This window comes from Marmota marmota, unplaced genomic scaffold (genome assembly GCF_001458135.2).
Source record: "Marmota marmota marmota unplaced genomic scaffold, marMar, whole genome shotgun sequence".
Classification (NCBI taxonomy): Eukaryota; Metazoa; Chordata; class Mammalia; order Rodentia; family Sciuridae; genus Marmota; species Marmota marmota.
This window is the reverse complement of record NW_025999942.1, coordinates 13,019,292-13,043,526: the sequence shown is the minus strand read 5'-3', so window position 1 is coordinate 13,043,526 and position 24,235 is coordinate 13,019,292. Positions and strand designations below refer to the sequence as shown.

The following is a 24,235-nucleotide window of genomic DNA, read 5'->3' as shown; positions in this document are numbered from 1 at the left end:
TTATTACAAACTGGCTCAGGGTGAGGTCTGCACACATAAGTGTATTGCCATCTCCAATTCTGTCAATAGAAGAACCAGGCCCACTAAGTAAAGGAACAACATCCCATATCCCAGAGGTGCTGCCAACTCCCCTCACCAAATGCCATTTACCTGTTTAAAAGATCCCAGGGTACCATACCCATAGATGCTTAAGAGAGAGATCCAGGATCCACAGCTCTGAGGAAGGGAGATGAGAATTTCAAAGTATGAGGACAGAAGCCTTTGAGAGGATCCAGGCTGGGTTCCCTAGATCTATGGAAGAGTTGGGGTCATTTTAATCAAGGGAGACAGAAGCATGTGAACAATGCAGTGCATATATAGGAAAAGAGCCAGCCAGGGACAGACATTATGCAAGAGTCAAGCCTCTCACACCCCTCCCACAAACCTCATTCCCCTTTCACTAAATACCACTCAATGCACACATCACCTCCGACTGCTCAAGCTGGGCTTTTCCCTGCTTGAGGAGAAACTTCATTGTCAGTGGAACTCTGAGAAACCCCATGTCCTTGTCTAGTTTGTAGCAGAAGCCACAGAAGGAATAGTTAGGGTAAATAATGTAGACACTGGAAGTTTAAACATGCAGGTGGACTGTGGAACACAGCCATATTACCCTGTCATTTATTCCATTATTTTCACAAGAGCAGTTTTTCTAACTGTATTATAATCCAAGGAAAACTCAAATTAGTGGGTTTGGTAGAGATTTGCCATTTTCTTGTTTGTTAGCAAATCTAACATTTTTCATGTTTTGGCATGCATCTGTAAAAAGTAAACATGGGTTCTGTGGTAGTGATACTAATATGAGTACTAAAACAAAGCTGGTTTTTAATGTCATTAAGTGTCTCAACATCCAGATTTCCTTATTACTATTGCAACATCCCAGGGTGCTAAACCAGATTTAATAAGGAATAATAATTCCACCTGGCTGTTACATGAATAATTGACCCTTCTTGGTTTATTAGGACCTGGTTTCCTACTAACAGGACACTCTATTGGGAAGATAACAAAACTTCCTGTTCCTAATGGAAGAGCTCGGAGTTTTGTAGGAAATACGGTGATATCTCTGGGAGAGGTCCAGGAGGGAGGAGGACTCTTCCAGGTTCCTTCTGTGTATGTGCAACTCCGTTCAGTCTACCATCTCTGCACAGAAATTTTTTACTGTGTGGCTCTCCCTAGGATTCTCTGCAGACCAAATTGAATTCTGTGTCCCTGAAGATAGGTGAAAGTTGGAAGACAAGCCAGGGGCTCCGAGGAACCCTAGGGTTTCAGATAGCTGTCAGGAAGGGTGACATTGGTGTGGGATTTTCAGGTCTGGGGATGATGAAGTTGCAGCTGCACATGTTTCAAATTAGTGTTTTGCCAGAAAACAGTTCTGGGAGCATGCTTCCAGACATACAAAGTCTGGCTCAGAAACTCTGGAATAGTGTGGTTGAGTCCAAGATGAGGATGATGATGGGGTTTTGAGCCTGGAAGGTGTGCAGTGTGAGTTCACATTCTAGCTCTGCCACTGCAGGGTCTTCTCATAACCTGACTGACACTCAGTTCACCCATATGTAAGATGAGTGTATTTTTATTACTAGTGAATGCCACTGAATTCCCAGAGAAGCAGTTGTGAAGTGTCCTAAGCAAAGTTAGTATTTGTGGGAGTTTTATTGTTTTTGTACTAGGGATCAAACCCAGGGCCTCATATATGTCAGGCAAACACTCTATCACTGAACTATATGCCAGCCCATCGTGTGATTTATTAATGTCTCTGGCAAGAAAATTTTGAATCTAATCCCGCATTTCATAGCCTGCCTAGCACTCCTGGTGTGAGTTTAGGGAGTTCATAGAAGACCTCGTTTCCAGGGACAGGGAGTTCTACAAGGCATATTGGGGTACTGGATGGTGGCCCTGTTTTTCTTTGGAACAAAGTACTCCTTGTGTAGTATGAGGTAGGAGGCTTCATGAATAGAAATTCCACCCTAAAGAATATCCTTGCAACTTGAATCCTCTCTCTAGCAGCCCAGGCAAAGGAGATTAAGAAAAGAGAAGGTCCTGCTTTGATGTGGACCAAATAATTATTGATAGTACCACCGAGTGTGAATAAGATTTGAGCAATACTACCTCATCCAGAGGCTATCAGAGACAGGATGCTATTTGGAAGTTCTGGATAACTTTCAGAAGAGCAATTTAAGGTGGGCTGTGACCATTAGGGAAGGGCCTAGCAAATATTGCTTATTCTTGGGACAGTGAGGGTATGCCTGGGGTGGAGGGACAGCCTGTCCTGTTTGGCAAATCCTATCTACATTGCTCCATAACACTTCTATAACTTTACTCTGTCCTCTTTATGTACAGAATTAAGTTCCCAAACCTCATCTTCACCACATTGTTCTCTAGACTTAGTGGTGTTCCCTATATCCTGGTGGTTCTTCCTAGTAATTCAGGAAGTTTGCCAGCATCTTGCTGGCTGATGAGAAAGGTAGAGAAAGTTGGATTTGTGGTAGTAAGTGAACAGTACCAGGTCTCATGTTTTGTAGGTGTCGGGCATCTTGGCTTTTTGACTAGTGTTACCTATTTTGCCACAATGAAGTAAAAGCTGTTGTTTTTGAGATCAGTTTCAGCAATTTAAAACAAATTTTATTTTAGAAGATTTTTGCCTTGAACATGCTTATCCTTTTAATCCCAGTGGTTTTCTGTGAATTGTATGAACCCAAGAAGATAATGCAGATTTTTTTTAACTTAATGCCTATAATCTATTCTTGAAATTCATGAGTGCTACAGCCAATAGGGGCCTATTTTTTCATTATTTAAAATGGGAAATTAAGCACAATTGCTTTTACTTCTAGTTTCTTAAAACAGTACACTAGCAACACATAAGTGATAAGATCACAATATAAAAATGTAGACATGATTGCCAGTTTCTCTGTTTGATTCCCATGGCCTCAGTGCCTAAGTCTTGCTGAGGTCTCTCTGGTTAATATTTATTGTGCTTATGAAATCACTCATGTGTGATTGTGAAGTTCTTTTAATTATTTTTGGCATATCATTAAATTATTTCTCACTGCTCTACCAGTATGTTAAAAACATTGAATACGGGGCTGGGGATGTGGCTCCAGCGGTAGCGCGCTCGCCTGGCATGCGTGCGGCCCGGGTTCGATCCTCAGCACCACATACAAACACAGATGTTGTGTCTGCCGAGAACTAAAAAATAAATATTAAAATTCTCTCCCTCTCTCCCTCTAAAAAAAAAAAAAAAAAAAAAAAAAAACATTGATTACTATAAGATTACAGGTATCTGTTCGTTACATAATGTATCACCAAAATTTTTCTGGGCTTAAAAACAAAATGGAAGCCTGTCATTTGTTCATGATTCTGTGCATCAACATTTTGTGCTGGATGCATCTGGGCAATGCTTTTGCTGGTGTTGACTGGGATCCCTAATGAAGCATTAGTCATCTTGTCCCTTAAATGACTGGCTCCTTGAAGATGGCTTTACTCTTGTCTGCTGGTTTGTGCTGGCCATATGTATCCAACAGATTAGCTCCAGGCTCCTTCACAAAATGTCAGGCAGGATTCTAAGAAGGCAAATTTTTTTCAAAAAGAATTTTTATCACATTTATTATTGTCCCATTGGCCAGAGCAACTGAAATGGTGAAGCCCAGAGTCATTGTGGAAGGGTTAGGGTTAATATGGAGATGAAGATGCATGGAGACACACCCTAGGGAGTGGTACTCAAAAAAGTGTACTATAGCAGATGCACAATATTCCCATGCTGTCTTTCGGAAAAGACAATAGGTTGTAAGATGCATGCTTTCTATGAAATTTAAATATGTAAAATTAAGAGATGTTCTAGCAGAAACACTAATACAGAGTGCTACATTATCCATCTGTATTGTTGGGAAAACAGTTAACACTGCCTAAGTTTTGTTGTGTAACTTAAATTTTAGTGATTACATAGTGTTTCTTTCTTTAGTTTCATTAAACATTCATCCTTAAAATTTTACATTATTTCTTCATGTTAACATTATTACTAAATCAATGGCAAATGAGTATTTTCATTAACCTAAGGATAAATTGTATGTTTAATCTCTACCAATAATAGAATTGCTAGTGTTCCTTTAACAAGATATTTTCAATAATTCTCACATATAAGGGACTACATTCATAAAAGGAGGCTTTCTTGTTATTGGTTTTTAGATTTTTTTTTTCTTTTTTTCTTTTCCACCAGCTACTGTGTAGAGATCTTTGTACAACAGAACCTAGGATCAAGGCACACCAACTCTCATGATTCCTTCCATTCACCTTGTCTTCCAACTGTAATTCCGTAGTCTCCTGTCTGTCTCCAGGAACAAAGAAAATGAATACCACTGTGGTAAGTTATATTCCTCAGCTTGTTTTAGTGTATTTTAGGAGCTTTTACTCCTTAATTCAAATGGGATTAGAATCAAATAAATTTAACATCACAAAGAAGATAAAAGTTGATATGTTGATAGAGCCAGATTATAAAACCTTGGAGCCATCTGAACTTCATGCAACTTGGTTTCTGATCTTTCTGATACCATGGCCAAAAGACCTATTTTATATGGCTGGAATTGACACTAAGAGGAGAACACGCTAAATTCTCCTGGTATATGTAATCTAAAACAGAGGCTTGCGTAGATGTTGACAGTGCTTCACTGCCAGACTGCAGTCACAGCATTCTGCCGTATTAGAGAATCTAGTGCTAAAACAAATCAATTAAAACAGTTTTCTGGAGTTGCTAAAACCATGTGGTCCCACACAGCTTTGGAAGACCTAGAATGTGTGGAGGACAGAGTCTGGTACAGGGCTTTAAATAACTGCCAGTACATTGCTACATTGTCTGTGTATGTAAGTCATAATGCAGAGTGTCCAAAGTTGTCTTTTCTGATAAATGTGTCTAGTGCTCATTTGCACTCTAACCTACCCCTCCTTAGTCTTAGTTCAGTTTTTCAAAAGTTCACCAGGAACTTAAATGGTAGTCAACTCCATAGCTGTTCTTGTATCTGCCTTATTCAAGTCTTCTGTCATGACCTTACTCGTGCTTTTTTCTTCTTTTCCCTGAATTCTGTTTTTTTTCTCATTAACAAAGATTATCGAGGTGTTTTGTCCTGTTCCTCATTCACCTACTCTGCCATTCTTGTCTTATTGAGCCCTGTGGTATTAGAAGTACCAGGGTACCTCAAGGAATCAGACACATACTCAGAAGTAGCTGGGCAAGGCAAACTTTACTTCTGCAGAAGTGTGTGCTACTGACCAAAGTCCAATAAGCAAGCACAACTTGGTGGGCAGTCCACCTGTTTTTATCCCTAATGCAGTACTGCCCCTTGCTCTGGCAGGAGGAGCTCAGGGTCATGATCTATGCAATTGTGGTTAATTTTAAAATTGGGGAAGGTAAAGAGAAGGGTTAAGTTAAAATGGCTATGATTGGATACAGATTGGGAAGCTCCAGGTATTTAGATAGATAGGCTACAAGTTGCCTTTCTTATACCAGTTTACATTTAAGGCTAAATACTGTATTCTAAAAATGGACCCCTGGACTCGTATTTTGCACACTGGTTTGAGACTCCTACATATTTCTCTGTTGCGTGGCCCTCTTCCCCAGCCTTTAAAGCAATGGTTCACTTACTTGAGGGCCCCTCAGGCTCTATGAATCTTAAGTGAAACCACATCCTCCATTCTTCCCTTCTATATGGTATTTCCATCAACTACACCTGAAACATCAAAGGGAACTTTGCCCTGGTTCCTCCTGCCCCTCTCTGGTCTTGGAGTCATCAGTTGTCAAATCCAACTGTTTTTGTTTCTTGTTAAATTTTTATCTTAGTGCCTGTAGTGCACTAAATTAGGCCTAAATAGGAGATATTAGTCTAAACAGATATAGTAGTAGCCTTTTTTACACTGGAAATGTGACTGTTATGAAGACATGAATAGGTGTGCTTGCTTAGTGACGAGGTTGGACTCTCCTGGGCTGTGCTAATAGCAAGCAGGTGTGGTGAGGTCTAGGAGTACGCACTTAGTGGGTACAGTTTCAGTGAGAGTCGAGAGAAAGATACACAGAGAATAAACAGGGAGCAGTTCTTAATAATACCTTCCTTTTGTTTTTATATCATTATTGTTTTTCTGGTTTTAGGGATTAAACCCAGGATCTCAGACATTCTGGAAAAGCTCTCTATCACTGAGCTACAATCCAGCCCTTTTTAAAAATTTTATTTTGAGACAGGGTCTCCCTAAATTCTCAGACTGACCTTGAACTTGGCAATCTTCTGCCCAGGCTTCTGAGCAAATAGGATTTGAGGTAATGTGTCTCCACATTCAGCTAATTTTTCAGCTTTTATCATGGAAAGAATCTTGCTTTATATTAAATGCCTTGTCTACATCTGTTGATGATCATATGGTTTGTCTTTCATTCTGTTGATGTTATATATCACACTCATTGATTTGCATATATCAGACCATACTGCATTCCTGAGTGTAATTTCACTTGCTAATGGTGAGTCATCTTTTGTTTGTTTATTTTGTGGTGCTGGGGATTGAACCCAGGGCCTTGTGCATTCGAGGCAGGCACTTTACCAACTGAGCTATATCCTCAGCTGGTGAGTCATCTTTTAATGGGCTTTTGGATTATGGTTGCTAGTATTTTGTGAAGGATTTTGTTTATTAAGGATATTGGCTTGTAGTTTTTATGGTTTGTGAGCTCACGCACACAAACAGGTAAGTTTTGCTGTGCTTAGCAATACAAGGAGTTCTGTGAGAAAGTATGAACTCTTTGAACTGTGTCCTTGTTGCTGTCTTAAGATAGGAAAAAAAATGTTCTGCCAAGTGTAAAATTTTTATGTATATATATATGTGTTTGCCTAGAAATAACTAATCACAAATTAATTGATAAGAATATGGAACACTATGATCATAAACAAAGTTTTCCTAAAAATGTTTATCCATGCTTATAAGGATTAAGCTGAAAAAAGGATGTTTTTTCTTTCCCCTTGTTTTAATTAACAGTGCTGTATAAAAAAAAAAAAAAAGTAAAGACGGTACTCATTTTCTACTAAATACATATGTGTACGTGTGTCTTTCTTAAGCATCTCTGCTGTACCAAAAATTACAAATTGTCAACGAGTCTGACAATGGTTGTGTCCTCATCTAGTTTTGGTGTTCTCTCCAGGTATGCTGGTCTTATAGAATATGCTTAGAAGAATTCCTCCTGGTTTTATTTTGAGAATAATGTAAGGAAAGTGATATTAGTTCTTGAAAGTCAGTGCTGAAGCCATCTGATCCGAGCTCTTCTTTGATGAGAGACTTCACTGATTCAGTCTCATTACTTGTTTAGGTCTGTTTAGATTTTGTGTTTTTCCTGATTTAGTCTTGGTAAGATGTATGTGTCTAGGATTTTGTCTGTTTCTTCTAGGCCATCATATTTTTTAGTGTATAGTTATTTTTAATAATCTCTGGTGATCTTTTGTGTTTCTGCATTGTCAGTTGTAATGGTCCCTTTTTACCTCTGATCTTATTTGTGTCATCTTTCTTTTTTCCTTAGTCTATGGGATTGACAATGTTGTTTATCTTCTCAAAGAACAAGTCTTTGTTTCATTTGTTTTTTATATTCTTTTTTTTTTCTTTCTAATTTCTTGAGATGCAATGATAAGTTGTTTAGTTGAGGTCTTTCCACTTTTAGCTGTGGGCATTGATTGCTATAAACTTCCCTCAGTACTGCTTTTCTTGTACCCCATAGATTTTTGTATGTTGTGTCTCCATTTTCATTTGTTTCTAGAAACTTACAAATTTCTTCTTGAGCTAATGTTTGTTCTGAAGTAAGTTGTATAATTTCCATGTATTTGCATAGCATTCCAAGTTTTTCTTATTATTTCTTTATAGTTTTATTACATTGTGGTTACTTGGTATAATTCTAGTGTTTAAAAAATGTGCTGAGACTTGTTTTGTGGACTTTGATGTAATTGGTCCTTGAGAATGTTCCATGCACTGCTGAGAAAAAAATGTGTTTTCTGCAGCTGTTGGGAGAAATGATCTATAGATGCCTGGTGTGTGCATTTGGGTCTGCACATTATGCAGGCACCACCTGAAGTTAGAAGCTTTAGCAATACAGACCCTTTTTCTTACATCCCTGTGGACAGTGATAGAGGGAAGTTTTGCAGAGGGCAGAGCTTTGGGCACTGTGCCTGGTGGTACATTTTGCTTGAAAGGAAATAAGGCCAGTGTGCTGCTATATACCACTAGCTGCAGCTAGTGGTTTGGTTGCATGATCAGGGACTTGGAAGCAACATGTGTTAGTCATCTATTTGTCACTATGACAGAATACCTGAGAAAGCCAACAGAAAGACTAAGAAAAAATAAAGGGTTAGGGTTAGGGTTAGAGGTTTCACTCCATGCTCAGCTGGTTCCCTCATTTCTGAGCATGAGGTGATGTGGTACATTATGGTACAAAAGTGTGGTAGAGCAAATCTGCTCACCCCATGGCATCTGGGAGACGGTGAGAGAGGACAGGGCAAGTTAAAGTCCCCAAGGGTACATCCCCAAGGACCCATTTCCTTAAGCCAAGCCCCACCCACCTCCTATACTTTACACAATTTATGTTTACATTGGACTATTCCAGCATGGAAGGGTCAGCACTTGGTTCTTACTGGAATAGTCAATATGCTGGGTATGGATTCTGTATATAACACTCTGCCAAACTACCATCGGTGGACTTAGCAAATGCTCACAGTTATGGTTTATTGTTATGAAAGGATCCACTAAAATTGACAAGAGACCAGCACATATAACAAGTTCCAAGAGTCCTTTTGCATGAGCTTCAGATTATTTTCTGTCAGTGGAAGCCTGTTGTCTTTGGCTCTTTCTCCAAACAACAGTGTCCTGTAACAGCCATGGGATAGTAACAAGAAGGCCATCGTACCCAGGCCCATTTCAAAGTCTTTTTAGGATTCAATCACATTAACACCTTAGTCTCCAGTACATTCAGAGTTCAAGCTGATATCACATGACTCAAGGCCTGTCCCCACAGATCACATTGTATGCTTGGACTGTCTGTGTGTCCAAAGGCTTAAGGTGAACAAACATTCATACCAGCCAAGATACTCAGGGACAGAGAGAAATTCCCCGGATCTGGGCAAAGGCAGAACCTTTCTTTGGGAACAGTTCTTCACTATATAGTTTGTGACCTGTAGACAGGGCTTCTTGGTTCAGCAGGTTCTCAATTTTCATCACATTTGGAAAATGTTTCCTGTGGTTGGATCCATGAGTGCAAGGCACACAGACACAGAAAACTCCCTCTCTCAAGGTAGAACCATGAGGTTGGTCATGTTCTCCCTACTTCACAGACTGTGACCTTTTTAAGCTGTTGGAATTTTGTTAATTCTTTTAGGTGAAAAAAATGCATTGCAGTGTATTTTTAATTTGTGTTTTCAATTTTCGTCAGAATTTGAGCATGTCTTCATACTTTCAAAACTTCGTATCTGTGGAGGGTGGGGAGTGCCATGTCAGTTTGGGCTCCTTACTTTTCATTGAAATGCTCACTCTTTCTCTGTTTTTTATTATGAACATAATACTAATTACGGGGAAGGTAGGTTTTATGTGATGTGGCTTGTTTTTCTTTTGGCTTTGCTGTTTGTTTTTCCTTTTGTCATAAGAAGAAATGTTTTTATATTTATACTCAGGTTTCTCAGTTTTTAGTTGATGCTGATAAAATATCCTTTCCTAACTGAAGATAAAAAGCAGAGTCATTTCATCATGTAATTCTTTTACTTTTTTATGCACTTACTAAATAAAGGTACCACTTATTAAAGTGCTTATCTGTTCATCCCATGGATTCCCTGTGAGTTTGAGTTGTCATCCATACACTAGAATGGTCTTCTCTAATTGTTGCTTTTTTTGTGGGTTTTTAGAATATCAGGGGCAGTGACCTAGGTTGTGTTTTGGTAATCGCAAATTATCAAAGGATCACACATTTCCTGTGTGCATCAAATCTCTGTGGCTATGACAGCTCGACAGAATGGTGTTTCTGGAGCATTCTGACCATAATGACTGGAAGGAAAAGAGCAATGAATTAAACACCAGCTTTTACTGCTCATCAGAAGTGACAGTTCACTTCTACTGACATTTCCTCGGCCCAGTGTGAGGTTTCTCTCCTTGCCAGAGTTCCTTCATCATGAAAGTGAGAATATACAGTCTTTTCTCAAAAACAGCAATGAAAAACATATGGGCTGGCATCACAACATATGGAATTCCTCTCTTACATGTTTTTCACTTCCTCTTTTTGTCACAGACACCCCTGTAGTCCCAACTGTTCAGCACTTTGCACTGAAAGTCCAGGATCTCTGACTGAGGCCATGTCACCCAAATGTGAGCTATCATGTTCCAGGGACTTGTGACCTAAAAAGAAAAGTTGCAGTCTACTCTGTACCTAGTATACGAAGGTGGTGGGTGGGCAGGACAACAATAAACTGGAGGGGGGAACCACTAGAGACATCTCCATGGCATTTGAAACCCTGGGTTGAGTCCCCTCTACCAAGAGTGGACACCTTACTTCATGAGGCCTGGATTCTGCACCCAGGGACTCCCAGACACTCTTCTTCATGGCAGCTCTCTCTGCTTCTGTAATTCTTCTGTCACCCAGTTTGGTCTGTCTTGATGAGTGCCTTTAAATCTGTTATGTTCAAAGGTAGGGTGCCTTTTAGTTTGGGGTTTGGTTTTAGTTTTTTGTTATTGGTTGGTGGTGGGGTTGGAACTCAGGGGCACTTTAACACTGAGCTATATCCCCAGTCTTTTTATTTTTTATTTTGAGACAGGGTCTCACTGAGTTGCTAACGATAGTCTAGAACTTCTGATCCTCTTGCCTCAGCCACCAAGTCACTGGGATTACAGGTGTGCACCTCTGCACCCAGCTCAGGTGCCCTTTAGACATACTTACTGTTCATATCATTAAAAAGCCTTTTGGGGGGCTGGGGATATGGCTCAAGTGGTGGTGTGCTCACCTGGCATGCGTGAAGCACTGGGTTCCATCCTCAGCATCACATAGAAATAAAGACATTGTGTCCACCTAAAGCTAAAAAATTTTTAAAAATTTAAAAATTTTTTTTAAAGCCTTTTTGCCTTAACCCACCATCAATTTTTCTTCAGTTTGATTGGTTTGGTGGTAGTTTTGTTTTTTGGTACTGGGGATTGAACCTGAGGTGCTTTACCACTGAGCTGCCTCCCCCACCCTTTTAAATTTTGAGATAGGGTTTCCATAAGTTGCCTAGACTGGCCTTGAACTTGCATCCTCCTGCCTCAGCTGTACCTCAGAGTAACTGGGGCCACATACATGCTCCACTATGCCAGGTTGACTGTTTTTATGATGTTATGACTCTTAGAAAGCATAGATAGATTTATGTCTTTATCATTTCACCTATTTCTGGGTTTTTGTTTGTTTGTTTGTTTGTTTGTTTTTGAGATTTGGCTTTGTGGGGTTTTTCCCCCAACGTTAATGTGTTTTTTTCAGCCTCAGTTTTCCTAGGAGGACTTCATTCTAAATCTGTTCCATTTTACCTCTGGAGGTAAATTTAATCTATTCATAGGTCTTAACAATGTCATAAAATAATTTTTTACTTATCATGAAGAGATTTGTTACATTTTGAAGGCATTTGTGTATGTTTTTCTGTGAGAACTATTAGAGACAACCTTAAAAGTTTTTTATATAGTAAAATAAGAAATGAAAAACACTTTCAGAGTTTTGGAATCTTACATGTCCTCACATTTCTAATAGTTCCTTATTCTTTTTTATTCCTGCCTTTTCTGTGGCTTTTTCTTTCATGAATTCGGCATTATGGTATTTTCCTAAATAATGAAAGTAACTGAAATATACTGCTATCATTCTACTTTTCAGCCTATTTTCCTTGAGCTGTAGGTAAACACATGACTTAGTAATATATTGCATAGTTGCTGTCATTCTAAGTAAGTTCATGAGTGACAGCTGCTTAAGTAGCACTGTGGGTAGGTAGTGAGCCACTTGGTACTGTTTTAGCCCCTTCAATTAGCTTTAAGAAAACATGGATCACCAGCTTTGTCTTGGTCATTGTCATTGTTCATGGTGTTGGTTTTGTTTTGTTGTGGTGTTAATATTTCTAGGTAGATTAGAAGCAAATGTTTCTTTTTGACTTATAGTTCCTATGTTTGAAGGGTCAGAGAAGTGTTTGTTGCTCTTTGCTTCAGAGTACCAGAGAGAGGATTATTTCTTTTTGTAGCATTGTTAGCCCTCAGGAAAGGGGGAGATAGTAGAGACCTGTGTGTGGCTCCTACAACTTCTGAGATCACATTTCACCTCATCCAAATGCCTTTGATCAGCTAAAAGCAAGTGAGGAAATACAAGCCTGCTTGAATTTCACTGCAAGAGGGTACTTAAACTTTTTTCAAAGAAAGATATAACAATGCAATGGATGAAGTGTGTCCCCAAGGAATTTATATGATGAAGCCTACTCCTAAAGCCTAATGTTACTTCATTTGGAGATGAGGCTTTTAGGAGGTAACTGTGGCTTAATGAGGCCATCAGTGCTGGCCCTAACCTCATAGGACTGGTGACCTCCACTGTGTGAAGATACATCAAGAAGGTAGCTGTGTAAGCCAGGGAGTGGATAGGGATACCTTCTCAGGACTAAACACTGGCCCTTGGATCCTAGGCTTCCTGAGGGTGAAATTACTCAGAGAACCTAAGAGAGGGTTAAGGAAAAGATAAAGACGTTAACAGCAGCAAGACCTCAGGGACAGCTGAAGCCACCTGAATGGGTAAAATGGCTCAGAGAGAACCTGAGAGACTGAAAGAAGAATGGAAACCTGATGGAACCTACGGGAACATGAACAGCAAGGAAGGGAGAAAAACATGCCATGAAAACTGAAGATTTATAAATATGTGTTCTGGGAATTAAGAAAAGGTCAATATTAAGAAGTCAATTAATGTATTTTATTGTATTCATCATTCTATAGAAAAAAATCCTATGATCCACATAGATATGCAGAAGGTATCTAAAAAATAAGACCCTCAATAACAGAACTCAGGACATTCTTTTTAACATGATAAATGTAAATCTCCAGGCCTAAAAGGCAGCATGACCAGGGAAGCAAGAAAGGGTGAAGTTGCTGCTTCACTATGACTATTTTCCACTGTAGGAAAAGTACTAATTAATTTAAATGAAAAGAGAAACTCAAAAATGAGAAAGATTATGATGATACCCTTGTAATTTATACCTAAAAACAAAAAAGAGTATCCTCAAAACTATTCCAGTAAGAACATTCAATAAATTAACATTCAACAAGATAATAACAACAACAACAAAAGAATAGGAACTGGGATCAGATAATCAGATAGCTTGGTTTGGGGAGATGGGATCAGGTAACCATGTAGCTTGTTGGAAATCTTAAGCAAAATTTTGAAACATTCAGTAGGAATTCTGGCATAAATCTTTTATTTATTCATTTGTTTGTTCACTTGCGCTGGGGATCGAACCCAGGATCCTAGCCACGTACTCTATCCTGGCCTCTGAATCTGAATCTTTTATAATAAATCTGCCATTTTTGAAAATCACACAAGAAAAATATGTTCCATATTTAAAAATGAAATGAAAATGTAAATAATTGAACTTTATTCAACCTACCACTGTTAACATTTTGGTATTTTATGTGCTATATATAAATATAGATAGAAATTTATAGATTTGGATATAGAATAAGGTGGAATCATACTACACAGAAAAACACCTAAATATATAATTTCCTGATTAAAAGGAATTTGAATTTTAGAAATCTTGAATCATTTTGCCAAATTGTCTCTCAGAAAACTTGTACCACTTTGTACTTGGGTGAGAAATAACATTTCTCATTTCAACCAGTGGTTTTCAGGGGGAATTCCCTTTGTGTTTTGAGATCTATCATTTTTAACTTCTATCATATTTCCACCAAAAATCCTCCTTGGACATCTTTCAATAATAGAGGAGATAAAACCTAAGTCTCAAGAGCTTTCAGTCTAGAAGATGGATTTTGAAGCCGCCTTCTTTTTTGCAATTTGTTTATTAAATCATCATTAGAAAAAAAAATCCTCATGTTCAAGAGAACATTAATACAATAACAGAAACACCAAAGCAAAAAAAAACACAAAAACCTAGCAATACATTTAAGAAGAAAAATATATGAGTATATGAAAGGGAAAAAAGTAAAGGATGCAAAACAGAACTGAGCAAATGAAAAGACTACCATATTCATGGACAGTAAAATTATACATCATAAGGACATCCATTCTCCCTAAGCCAGTAACCTAGTTTTAACATTATATTAATGGAAGCATCATGTTCTCAGGTATAGATAGGTTGATTTAAAACCTGTTATGGAAAAATAGTGTCAGATAGGTCCTACTTATGCCCTCCCAACCCAGTCTCCAGCGGGCTGAGACACCATGACAAACACGACTACATCTTAAAAAACACAACTTTTGTCTCCCAGTTCTTTCTGAGCCATTCCACCCACTCCAGAGGCTTTAGCTGCCCTGTAGTCACTGTTTCCTGAATCTTTATCCTCACTTTAAATCTCTCCTCTGAGCTCTAGAGCCAGTATTCACTTGCCAGTTGGCCTTCCCCACATGTCGATGCAGAGACTTGAACACTGTGCTCACATTTCATCCCATCTTAGTCATTATCTCTTCTTCCCTCAATTTTAGTTTACATTCAGCTCCTTTCTAGCTGTTGCCCAGACACCTTGGAAGTAGACTCCCATTTCCACTCTAGGCATAACAAATAAGCACCAAATTCTACTCCTGATTCTGTTTTTGTGTCCCCACACCCGCACTGCCCAGCTCTCCCTTGAGTCCTTCTGCATTCTCCTTTCACCACACACCTTTTCAGGTAACTTACAACTTTTTACTGACCCCTCATTATTTACATGCTGTGTAAGAAGTGGGTGATGCTCACTTTTATGTGGACACTAGTATATCTTTTGAATTTGGGAGGGAAATATGACTATGTACTTTAATTTGTAAGTGATTTGCCAACAGTGGGCACATGAAATTTAAGGCGTTGGAATGGTGCTAGGGGTTGAAATGCAAAAGCACCCTGTTTTGAGTTATCTGAACACATTTCATTGGTCAACTCACACAGGAATATTCCCCTGTATATGTTGTTGTTTGTAGTTCCATTAACCTGCATGTTTTGTGGCTTTCACATCTTGACTTCTGTTGCTTCATATTCATGAGAATTCAGATAGAAGATATAACAGTGAAGTTCAACCTGGTAACAATCTGGTTTTGTCATTTTCTATTTCTTTATCGCCCTGTTCTATGCCGAACATGTGGCTTAGTTCAACTAACACATTGTCCCTAATATGTGTTTATGTCTTCAGACTGGATTCAGCTCTTTTCAGGAGTAGAATCGTATTCATCCTGTTCTTGCTAGGAAAAAAAGAATAGTTATGAATCTATAAGAATTCTTTAATAGTATTTTTTTTAATTACAAGACAGGGTCTCACTAATTTGCAGAGGCTAGCTTTGAACTTGGCAGTTCACCTGCCTCAGCCTCCCAAATTGCTAGGATTACAGGTGTGCACCACCACACACAACATAAGTTGCATCTTACCTAAGATACTTGTTCACACACAAGAGTGAGCTCCATATTCCTTTTCTGACCCAGGGTGGAAGGCTTGGGCTAAAGAGACATGTACCATTACAGGGGATGGTGTCCTTCGAGGATGTGTCCGTGGACTTCACCTGGGAGGAGTGGCAGGACCTGGATGATGCTCAGAGGATCCTCTACAGGGATGTGATGCTGGAGACCTACAGAAGCCTGGTGTCCTTGGGTGAGTGAAATCCCCTGGTAATCTTACTAGAAGCATTTTCTTTGTCAGCAAATATAGGAATCATTTTTAAGTTTTAATATTACTATTATGTGTTTTTAACTGACATAGTAATTGCACATGTTTATGGGGTAGAGTGTGACATTTCAATACAGGTATATAGTGTGTAATGATCAGATCAGGGTAATTGGCAAGTTCATCACTCACATATATATCACTTCTTTATATTGGGATCATTTAAAATTCTTTTTACTATCTTTTTTTATTTTTATTTTTAGTTATAGATAGATACAATACCTTTGTTTTATTTATTTTTATGTGGTGCTAAGTTTTGAACCCAGTGCCTTAAGCGTGATAGGCAAACACTCTACTCCTGAGCCACAATTCCAGCCCTTTACTAGCTATTTTGAAATGTTCAGTTAATTGTTGTCAACCATAGTTGTTCTTCTGTGTTACAGAATATTAGAAGTTATTCCTCCTATCCTAAAGCAACCCTGAACATACTAACCCACCTTCTTTCCCCTGTACCCTTCCCATGCTCTGGTAAACACAGTTCTCTCCACACATGGGAGAATATGCAGGATTTGTTTTTCTCCTCCTGACTAATTTTAGTTAACATAATGTTCTTTAGTTACATTCATGTTGCTACAAATGATGGAATTTTGTTTTCTAAATGTGTATGTGTACCGAGTTTTCTTTATCCTTTCATCTGTCCATGCATACCAAAGTTGATCCTCATCATGGCTTTTGTGAATAGTACTGCAGTAAATGTGCTAAGCATAGTTTCAGCCACGCGACCAGCACGCTAGCTTCATAATAGAGGTTCGAAGCATAAAAATTAACTAGTGAGTTTTAAAATTAAACAGACATAATTCTCATTTCCTTATTTGCCCAGCCCAGAGACAGCTCCTCCTAGCTCCTGCCTCCAGCCACCTAATGTGGTGGTGAGGTTAACATGAGAGGCCAGCGAGAGAGAGGGAACATGCCAGGGAGTGAGCTTTTATTGGGGAACAAAAAATTCAAGGGAAAATTCCATCCAGTGAAGGTCGAGGGGTCCAAGGTAAGGGTCATTGATTGGTCTTCGGATCAGTGGTCAGGCACACCCTCCACACGGACAAGCCCTCGCACCTGGGACAGGGTGGGGAAGGCTCTGACACAGCTGTGTCTAAGCACCTCTCATCCAGCCAGGGAGGTAACTCAAATCACGTGCGAGAATGGCTTCCCACAATAGTTTTCTCTTCAAAGCACTGGGTTCGCCTCCTTTGGCTATGGGCAACTGACTGTATCATGTGGTAGTTCTATTTCTAATTTTTTGAGAAAACTTCCTACTGGTTTTCATAGCATCTCTCTTTCTCATTCCCACCCACAGCATGGGAGAGCACTTCTTCCTCTGTATCCTACAGGCCTGTATTACATTGTATCATTTTGATAATAGCCACGCTGACTGCTGACTGCAGACTGCAGTGCATTAATGCCTCCTCCGGGTTCTGATTAGAGACCTGGAGGTTTAGTCATATACTTGTGGATTGTTTGTGTCCTCTTTTGAGAATGCCTATTCTGGTCATCTGTTCAGTTTTTAATTGGTTTATTTCTCTGCTGTTGAATTCCTCATATATTCCAGAAATTAATGTTTTTGGGGTAAATGGTAAATATTTTCTGCATTAGATGCATTGACTATACACTCTGCTAATTGTTTTTTTGTCAGAAGCCTTTTAGTTTGACATAATCTTTTGTTGTTGTTGTTGTTGTTGTTGTTGTTTTGGTGCTGGGGATTGAATTTAGGGACAATTGACCACTGAGCCATATCCCCAGCCCTATTTTGTATTTTATTTATAGACAGGATCTCACTGAGTTGCTTAGCACCTTGCCATTGCCGAGGCTGGCTTTAAGCTCGGAATCCTTCTGCCTCAACCTCCTGAGCTGCTGGGATTACAGGCATGCACCACTGCACTCAGCCTACTTTGATATAATCTAATTTATCAGTTTTTGCTATTTTTGTCTGTGCTTTTGGGGTCATGTCAAAAAAATTTTTTGCGTAGGGCTTGCTGGTGCATGCCTTAGTCCCAGCATTCAGGAGGATAAAGTGGAAGAGTCAGTCCAGCCCAGGAGTTTTGAGACCAGCCTGTGCAAACATAACAAGATCCCATATCAAAAAACAAAAACTTTGCTTTGATCAATGTCCTGAAGTGAAATCCCCTGTTTTCCCTTTGCAGTTTCATAATTTCAAGTCTTAATATTGAAGTTTTTAGTATGTTTTGTGTTGATTTCTTTATGTGGTGAGAGGTGGGGTCTAATATCTTCCATCGTCACGTGGATATCCAGTTTTCCGAGCATTTACTGAAGAAAGCTTCCTTTCTCAATATATGCTTATGCTGCCCCTCGTGAAAATCAGTTGGCTGTAAATATATAGATTTACTATTGGTTTCTCTCTCATGTTCCATTGGCCTATTTGTCTTTTCTTATGCCAGTATCCTGATGTATTTGTTATTGTCACTTTGTGGTGTGTTTTGAAGACAGCTTTTATACTAATTCCAGATTTGTTCATTTTGTTCATAATTGCTTTTACTATTCAGGATCTTTTGTGCATCCATATAAAGTTTAGAACTCTTTTTTCCCAGTAAATGCTCTCCCAATTTATAACACTGGTTTGTCCTTCTCTGTGCATGTGTGTGCACACGCGCGCACGTGTTTGTCTTTAATTTCTTTCAGTATTTCATAATTTTCACAGAGATTCATCAGTTGCTTGGTAAAATTTATTCTAAATGTTTTATTTTTCAGTAGCTATTATGAATGGGATTGTTTTCTTGTTTTTTAATCTCAGCAATTTCATTATTGTATTTTAAAAACTACAGATTTTTATGTTGATTTTGTTCCCTGAAATCATACTGAATTCATTTATTTATTCTAACAGTTTTTTTTGTTGGAATCTTTAGGTTTTCCTGTAAATACAAAATCATATCATTTGTATATAAGGACAGTTTGACCTCCTTTCTGATCTGCATGCCCTTTATTTTGTTCACTTGTCTTATTTCCAGTACTATGTTAAATAATTGTGGTAAAAGTAGACCCTTTTCTTACTACATATTTTAGAGGAAACAATTTTAGGTTTTCCCCATTCATTAAGATGTAGGCTGGGGCTGGAGTTGTAGCTCAGTGGCAGAGCACTTGCCTAGCATGTGAGGCACTGGGTTTGACTCTCAGGACCAGACAAAAATAAATAATGAATTGGGGGTGGGGATGTGGCTCAAGCGGTAGCACGCTTGCCTGGCATGTGTGCGGCCCGGGTTTGATCCTCAGCACCACATACAAACAAAGATGTTGTGTCCGCCGAAAACTAAAAAATAAATATTAAAAAATTCTCTCTCTCTCTCTCTCTCTCTCTAAAAAAAATAAAATAAAATGAATAAATAAATAATAAATAAAATAAAGGTATTGTGTCCATTAAAGAAATAAAAAGATGTAGGCCATGGGTTTGTCATATTTAGCCCCTATGGCACTAAGGTATATTCCTTCTAAGTTTTTGAGAGTTGTATTAATAAAAGGATGTTGAATTTTATGATCTTCCTTTTTGTGTCTGTTGAGATATGCATATTGTTTTGTGGGGTTTTTTTGCTACCCCCAAGTCTCCTCTCTGCCCCTCCCTCCCCTTTGCCCAAAGTTCCTCCATTCTTCCCATGCCCACCCACACCCTGCCCCATTATGGATGAGCATCCCCTTATCAGAGAGAACATTCGGTCTTTGGGTTTTGGGGGTTGGCTTACTTCAATTAGCATGATATTCTCCAACTCTATCCATTTACTTGCAAATGCCATAATTTTATTCTCTTTTAATGCTGAGAATGTTCCATTGTGTATGTATACCACAGTTTCTTTATCCATTCATCTATTGAAGGGCATCTAAGTTGCTTCCACAGTTTAGCTACTGTGAATTGAGCTGCTATAAATGTTACGTGGCTGCATCACTATAGTATGCTCATTTTAAGTCCTTTGGATATAGACCCAGGAGTGGTATAGATAGCTTGGTCAAATGGTGGTTCCATTCCCAGTTTTTTAAGGAACCTCCTTACTGCTTTCCAGAGTGGTTACATCAATTTGCAGTGCCACCAGCAACGTATGAGTGTACCTTTTCCCTCACATCCTTGCCAACACTTATTGTTGCTTGTGCATATAGTTTTAATTCTCCATTCTGTTGATATGATGAATTACATTTATGGATTTGCATATATTGAGCCAGTGTTGCATCCTTGGGATAAGTCACATATGATCATGGTGTATGATCTTGTGTCCTCTTTAATTTTATTTGTTAACATTTTGTTGAGAATTGCGTTCATGTTCATCTCCTTGGATTATTGGTCTTTAGTTTTGTTTTTTTGTTGTTGTTTGTTTATTTTTGTTGTTGTGTCTTTTGATATCAAGGGTAATGCTGTTCTAATTTATTGAGTTTGGAGGGTTCCCTCCCTTTCAAGACTTGGGAATAACTTTAGAATTCATGTTAGTTCTTCTTTAAAAGTTGACACAATTTACCAGTGAAACTCTCCAGTCCTTCCTGGGCTTTACTTTGTCGGGAGCTTTTTCATTCGGGATTTAGTCTCATTGTGAATTATTAGTCTGTTCAGATTTTGTATGTCTTCGTGGTTCAATTTTGGTAGTTTGTATGTCCAGCAAGTTATCCATATTTTCCAGGTTTTTAATTGGTGTATAGTTGTTAATAGTCCTTTGTGTTTCTGTGATTTCACTTTAAATGTGTTCTTTGTCATGTCTATTGTAATTTATTTGAATCTTCTTTCTTCCTTGGTTAGCTTAGCTAAAAATTTGTCAGTTTCATTTATCTTAAAAAAGAAAAGAAAAATTTTGTTTTATTGGTCCTTTGTTTGTTTTGTTTTCAGTCTCAATTTTTTTATTTTTGTTTTGTTTTGTATGGATGTAGGTACTTATTGCTGTAAACTTCCCCTTTAGTGGCATTTTTGCTCCATAGTACTGATTTTGTACCCATAGGTTTTGGCTACTGTGTTTTTCAAATTCATTTATCTCAATAAATTCTAAAATTTGCATTTTAATTTCTTTCTTACCAATCAGTCATTCAAAGAATATTTAGTTCCACATATTGGTAAAATTTCTAATGTGTATTTTATTGTCAACATCTGTTTTTTTCCATCATAGTCAGAGAAGGACACATAGCATGATTTTAATTTTTTTTTAATTTGTAGAGACTTATTTTGTCTCCTAACATTTTATCTACCCTAGAGAACATTCAATATGCTTATGAGAAAAATGTATATCTTTCAGCCATTGGGTGAGATGCTCTGGAAGTGTCTGTAGGTTCAGTTTGTCTGTGGCCTGGTTTAACACCAGTATTTCTTTGCTCCTTGATTACCCAGACGACCTGACTGTTGAAGTCCCCATGTATACTGTATTAGCGTCTGCTTCTCCTTTTAGATCTAGTAATGTGTGCGTTATAAATGATTGCTCCAACATGGGGTGTATGTGTCCTTACAGTTGCTGATTCCTTTATCACTGTGTAGTGCATTCTATAATGCAGATTTGATTTAATATGCTTTGTGTGATGCAAGTATAGGTGTATCTTCCTCCAAGTGGTTCCTATTTGCAGAGCATATCCTTCTCCACCCCTTCACTTTCAGTCCCTGTGCTCTGCCCTTGTGAAGTGGTTTTAAGGCAGCATATCATTGCATCTAGTTTTCTTTTTATCCCTTCAGTCATCTCTTGGGAAATTTCTTCTTTTTACACATTCAGGGTTATTACTGATATGTACAGACTTACTCCTGTCATTGTTATTTTCTTTCCTGGTTGTTTTGAATATCCGTTTCATTTCTTCCTCTCTGGTTAATTCTCGTTTGGTGATTTCCTGTATTGATAGGGATTTATTCTTTTTCTTTGTATGCTCTGTACTCTGTGTGTCTTGATGGTAGTTATCATCCTTTCCCTTCTAGTGTAGGACTCCTCCTCCCTTAAGCACTTTTGTACATCTGATGGTGAAGAATTCCCTCAGCTTTTGCTTGTCTTGGAAAGTCTTTCTTCTTTATTTCTGAAGGATAGCTTTTCTGGGTACATAGTCTTGGCTAGCATTTTTCCCCCCAGAACTTTCAATGTTATCCTGTGAGGTTTCTGTTGAGAATCTGCTGCTTCTCTAATGGGGGTCTCTCTTTATTTATTTATTTATTTTTTTTTGTAGGTAACTTGATGTTTTTCTCTTGCAGTTTTCACAGTTCCCTTTGTCTTATAGTTTTGACAGTTTTACTATAACGTGACTCAAAGGACCATTTTTGCTAAAATTCATAAGGGAGCTTCCTGGGCTGAATGCCCATATGTTTCCCAGATTAAAAAGTTTGACAAGTTGTTTCATTGCATATATTTTTTAAATGTCTGTCTATTCTCTGTCTGGAATACCTATAATGCAAATTTTTGCTTTCTTTATGATGACCAAAAGTCTTAAAGGCATTCTTCGTTTTTCTTAACTTTTTCTTTTTAAGATCCGACATGATTATTTTAAAATACCTGTCTCCAAGATCAGAAACTGATTCTTCTTTCTGATCAATTATGCTGTTTACGCTTTTAGCTGACTTGTTTGCTTATGTTTTTCCCTTTCTTCTTTCTAATTTTATTGAGTTTTTTATCTCCCCTGATTTCTGATTGGTTCTTTTTTATTTCATCTATGTCTTTGTCCAATTTCTTCTACATTTCATAACGTGTGTTTCTAACTTCTTTGTATTGTCCATCTGTATTCTTCTGTCTCCTCAGTTTTCTTAAAAATCATTCATTGAATTCTTTCTCCAGCTGTTTAATTCTGCCCCAGTACATTGTTCCAGACCATAATAATGTGAGTGAGATGCTCTCACAAAGTGTTTAGATCAGTCTCATCATTGCACAGCTCCCGAAAGGCTGTGTCATCCCTAAGTGCACCTGACAAGCAGCCTGGCACAAATCTTTCACTGTTTTCTGTTAACAGGGCACTGCATTGCAAAACCTGAGGTGATCTTCAAGCTGGAGCAAGGTGCTGGGCCGTGGACAGTAGGCGAAGCCTCACACCAGCGCCTCCCAGGTCAGTCAGTGCATGCTGCACAGGGAGACCAGAAGGAGAGCCCCACAGACACCAGCCACGTTGAGCTGTTTTCATCTGTGTTTCCTCAGGTCCCAATCCTGAGGAAGCAGGTCTTGTGCTTCAGCCCCTTCCTTTGTACAGTCTCCAAGGAGTGCTCTCTCATGTACACCCATGTTTATGTTCTCATAATGTGTGCTTCATTAAATTTTCCCAAACCCCCAACCCCCATATGGATCTTGACATTTTGATTGGTTACTTTTCTTTCCTCCAGTTTCATAGCCTACTGTTTCAGGCATTTTATTCACATTATTTCTTTAGCACTTGCTAGTTGATCACTTTATAGGCAGTGTTTTTTTAAACTGTGGGGATAACAACATTAATGAAACAAATGCATCTTCTCTTTACATTTTGTTGAAGAAAAAAATATAACACATGTATATAATATTTGGCAGTAAGAGCCACAAAGAATATTTTATTAGGATGAGAGAAAGAAAAACATGTTGTTATGATTTTAGAAACGTAAAGAGAAGAAAGTTTTAAGTAAATTGTCATCCCTTGGGCTCATTTTGAGATGATGTTTTCCAAGTTTGGTATATAAAACATAGGTAGATGTAAAATCTAGATTTTTGAGACTGGTCATGAGTATAATGGAGATACAGATTTGGAAATCAATAGCCTAATGCTAGTATTTACATCATAGTTATTCAGGTTGTCACCTAAGGAATGGATAAGAAAATCAGAAGAGAGGTCCAAGGCTGGAGCCTTGTGCACCACGTCAGGACTCATGAGGTGAGGAACACCCAGCTTAAAAGTATGTGAATTGATAGTCCTGGACTGGGAGGACAACCGGGAGACTTTGGGTCTGCAGGCCAAGGGAATCAGGAACTTCATGTTGAAAGGCTTCAGTGTCTGTTGGGAAATGGAATTTGTACTTAGCCTTTACCCTTCATGCTGTGGAAATCATTCAAAGACAATAGATTTGTACAGGAGACTCTCTTTTCTGTGAAAGTAGAAGACGGCTGAACCTCCAAACACAAAAGCCTACAGAAGCAGTGAGCTGCCAGCCAGGGTACATGTGCCTGGGACTGGGAGAGGATGCCATTAGTGTTGAGCCAGAAAGGCAGTAGCAACAACTGATACAAACAACATACATTTCAAAGATGGCAGGTTCAGCTTGGTTTACTGAGCCAAATCCTTTATATTCCAGCAAGAAGATGGATTGGAGCTTCCTGAGAAGCATAGATACATTAGATTAGGAATTAAGTGGAAGCTGTCTTTAGTGTGGGAAGGGTAACTTGAATTCTTAAAACCCCAAAGGTTTCTA

The 24,235-nt window shown here is 38.5% G+C and overlaps 1 protein-coding gene across 7 annotated transcripts in view; it reads left to right on the top strand.

Annotated features, from left to right (window-relative positions):
- Window positions 1–24,235, top strand: part of LOC107153243 (zinc finger protein 39-like) — a 33,880-nt gene that overhangs the window by 6,502 nt on the left and 3,143 nt on the right. For 5 of the 7 annotated variants that reach the window (XM_015498787.2, XM_048801398.1, XM_015498789.2 and 2 more), the window contains 3 exons: window positions 4,247–4,390; window positions 15,732–15,858; window positions 22,819–22,911. In XM_015498787.2, coding sequence (XP_015354273.1) covers window positions 4,376–4,390; window positions 15,732–15,858; window positions 22,819–22,911 — 235 coding nt within the window. In that variant the 5' untranslated portion in view covers window positions 4,247–4,375. Of the gene's footprint in view, window positions 1–4,246; window positions 4,391–9,693; window positions 10,390–15,731; window positions 15,859–22,818; window positions 22,912–24,235 lie in introns of those variants that run through there. The other 2 variants (XM_048801400.1, XM_048801399.1) reach the window with 2 other exon arrangements.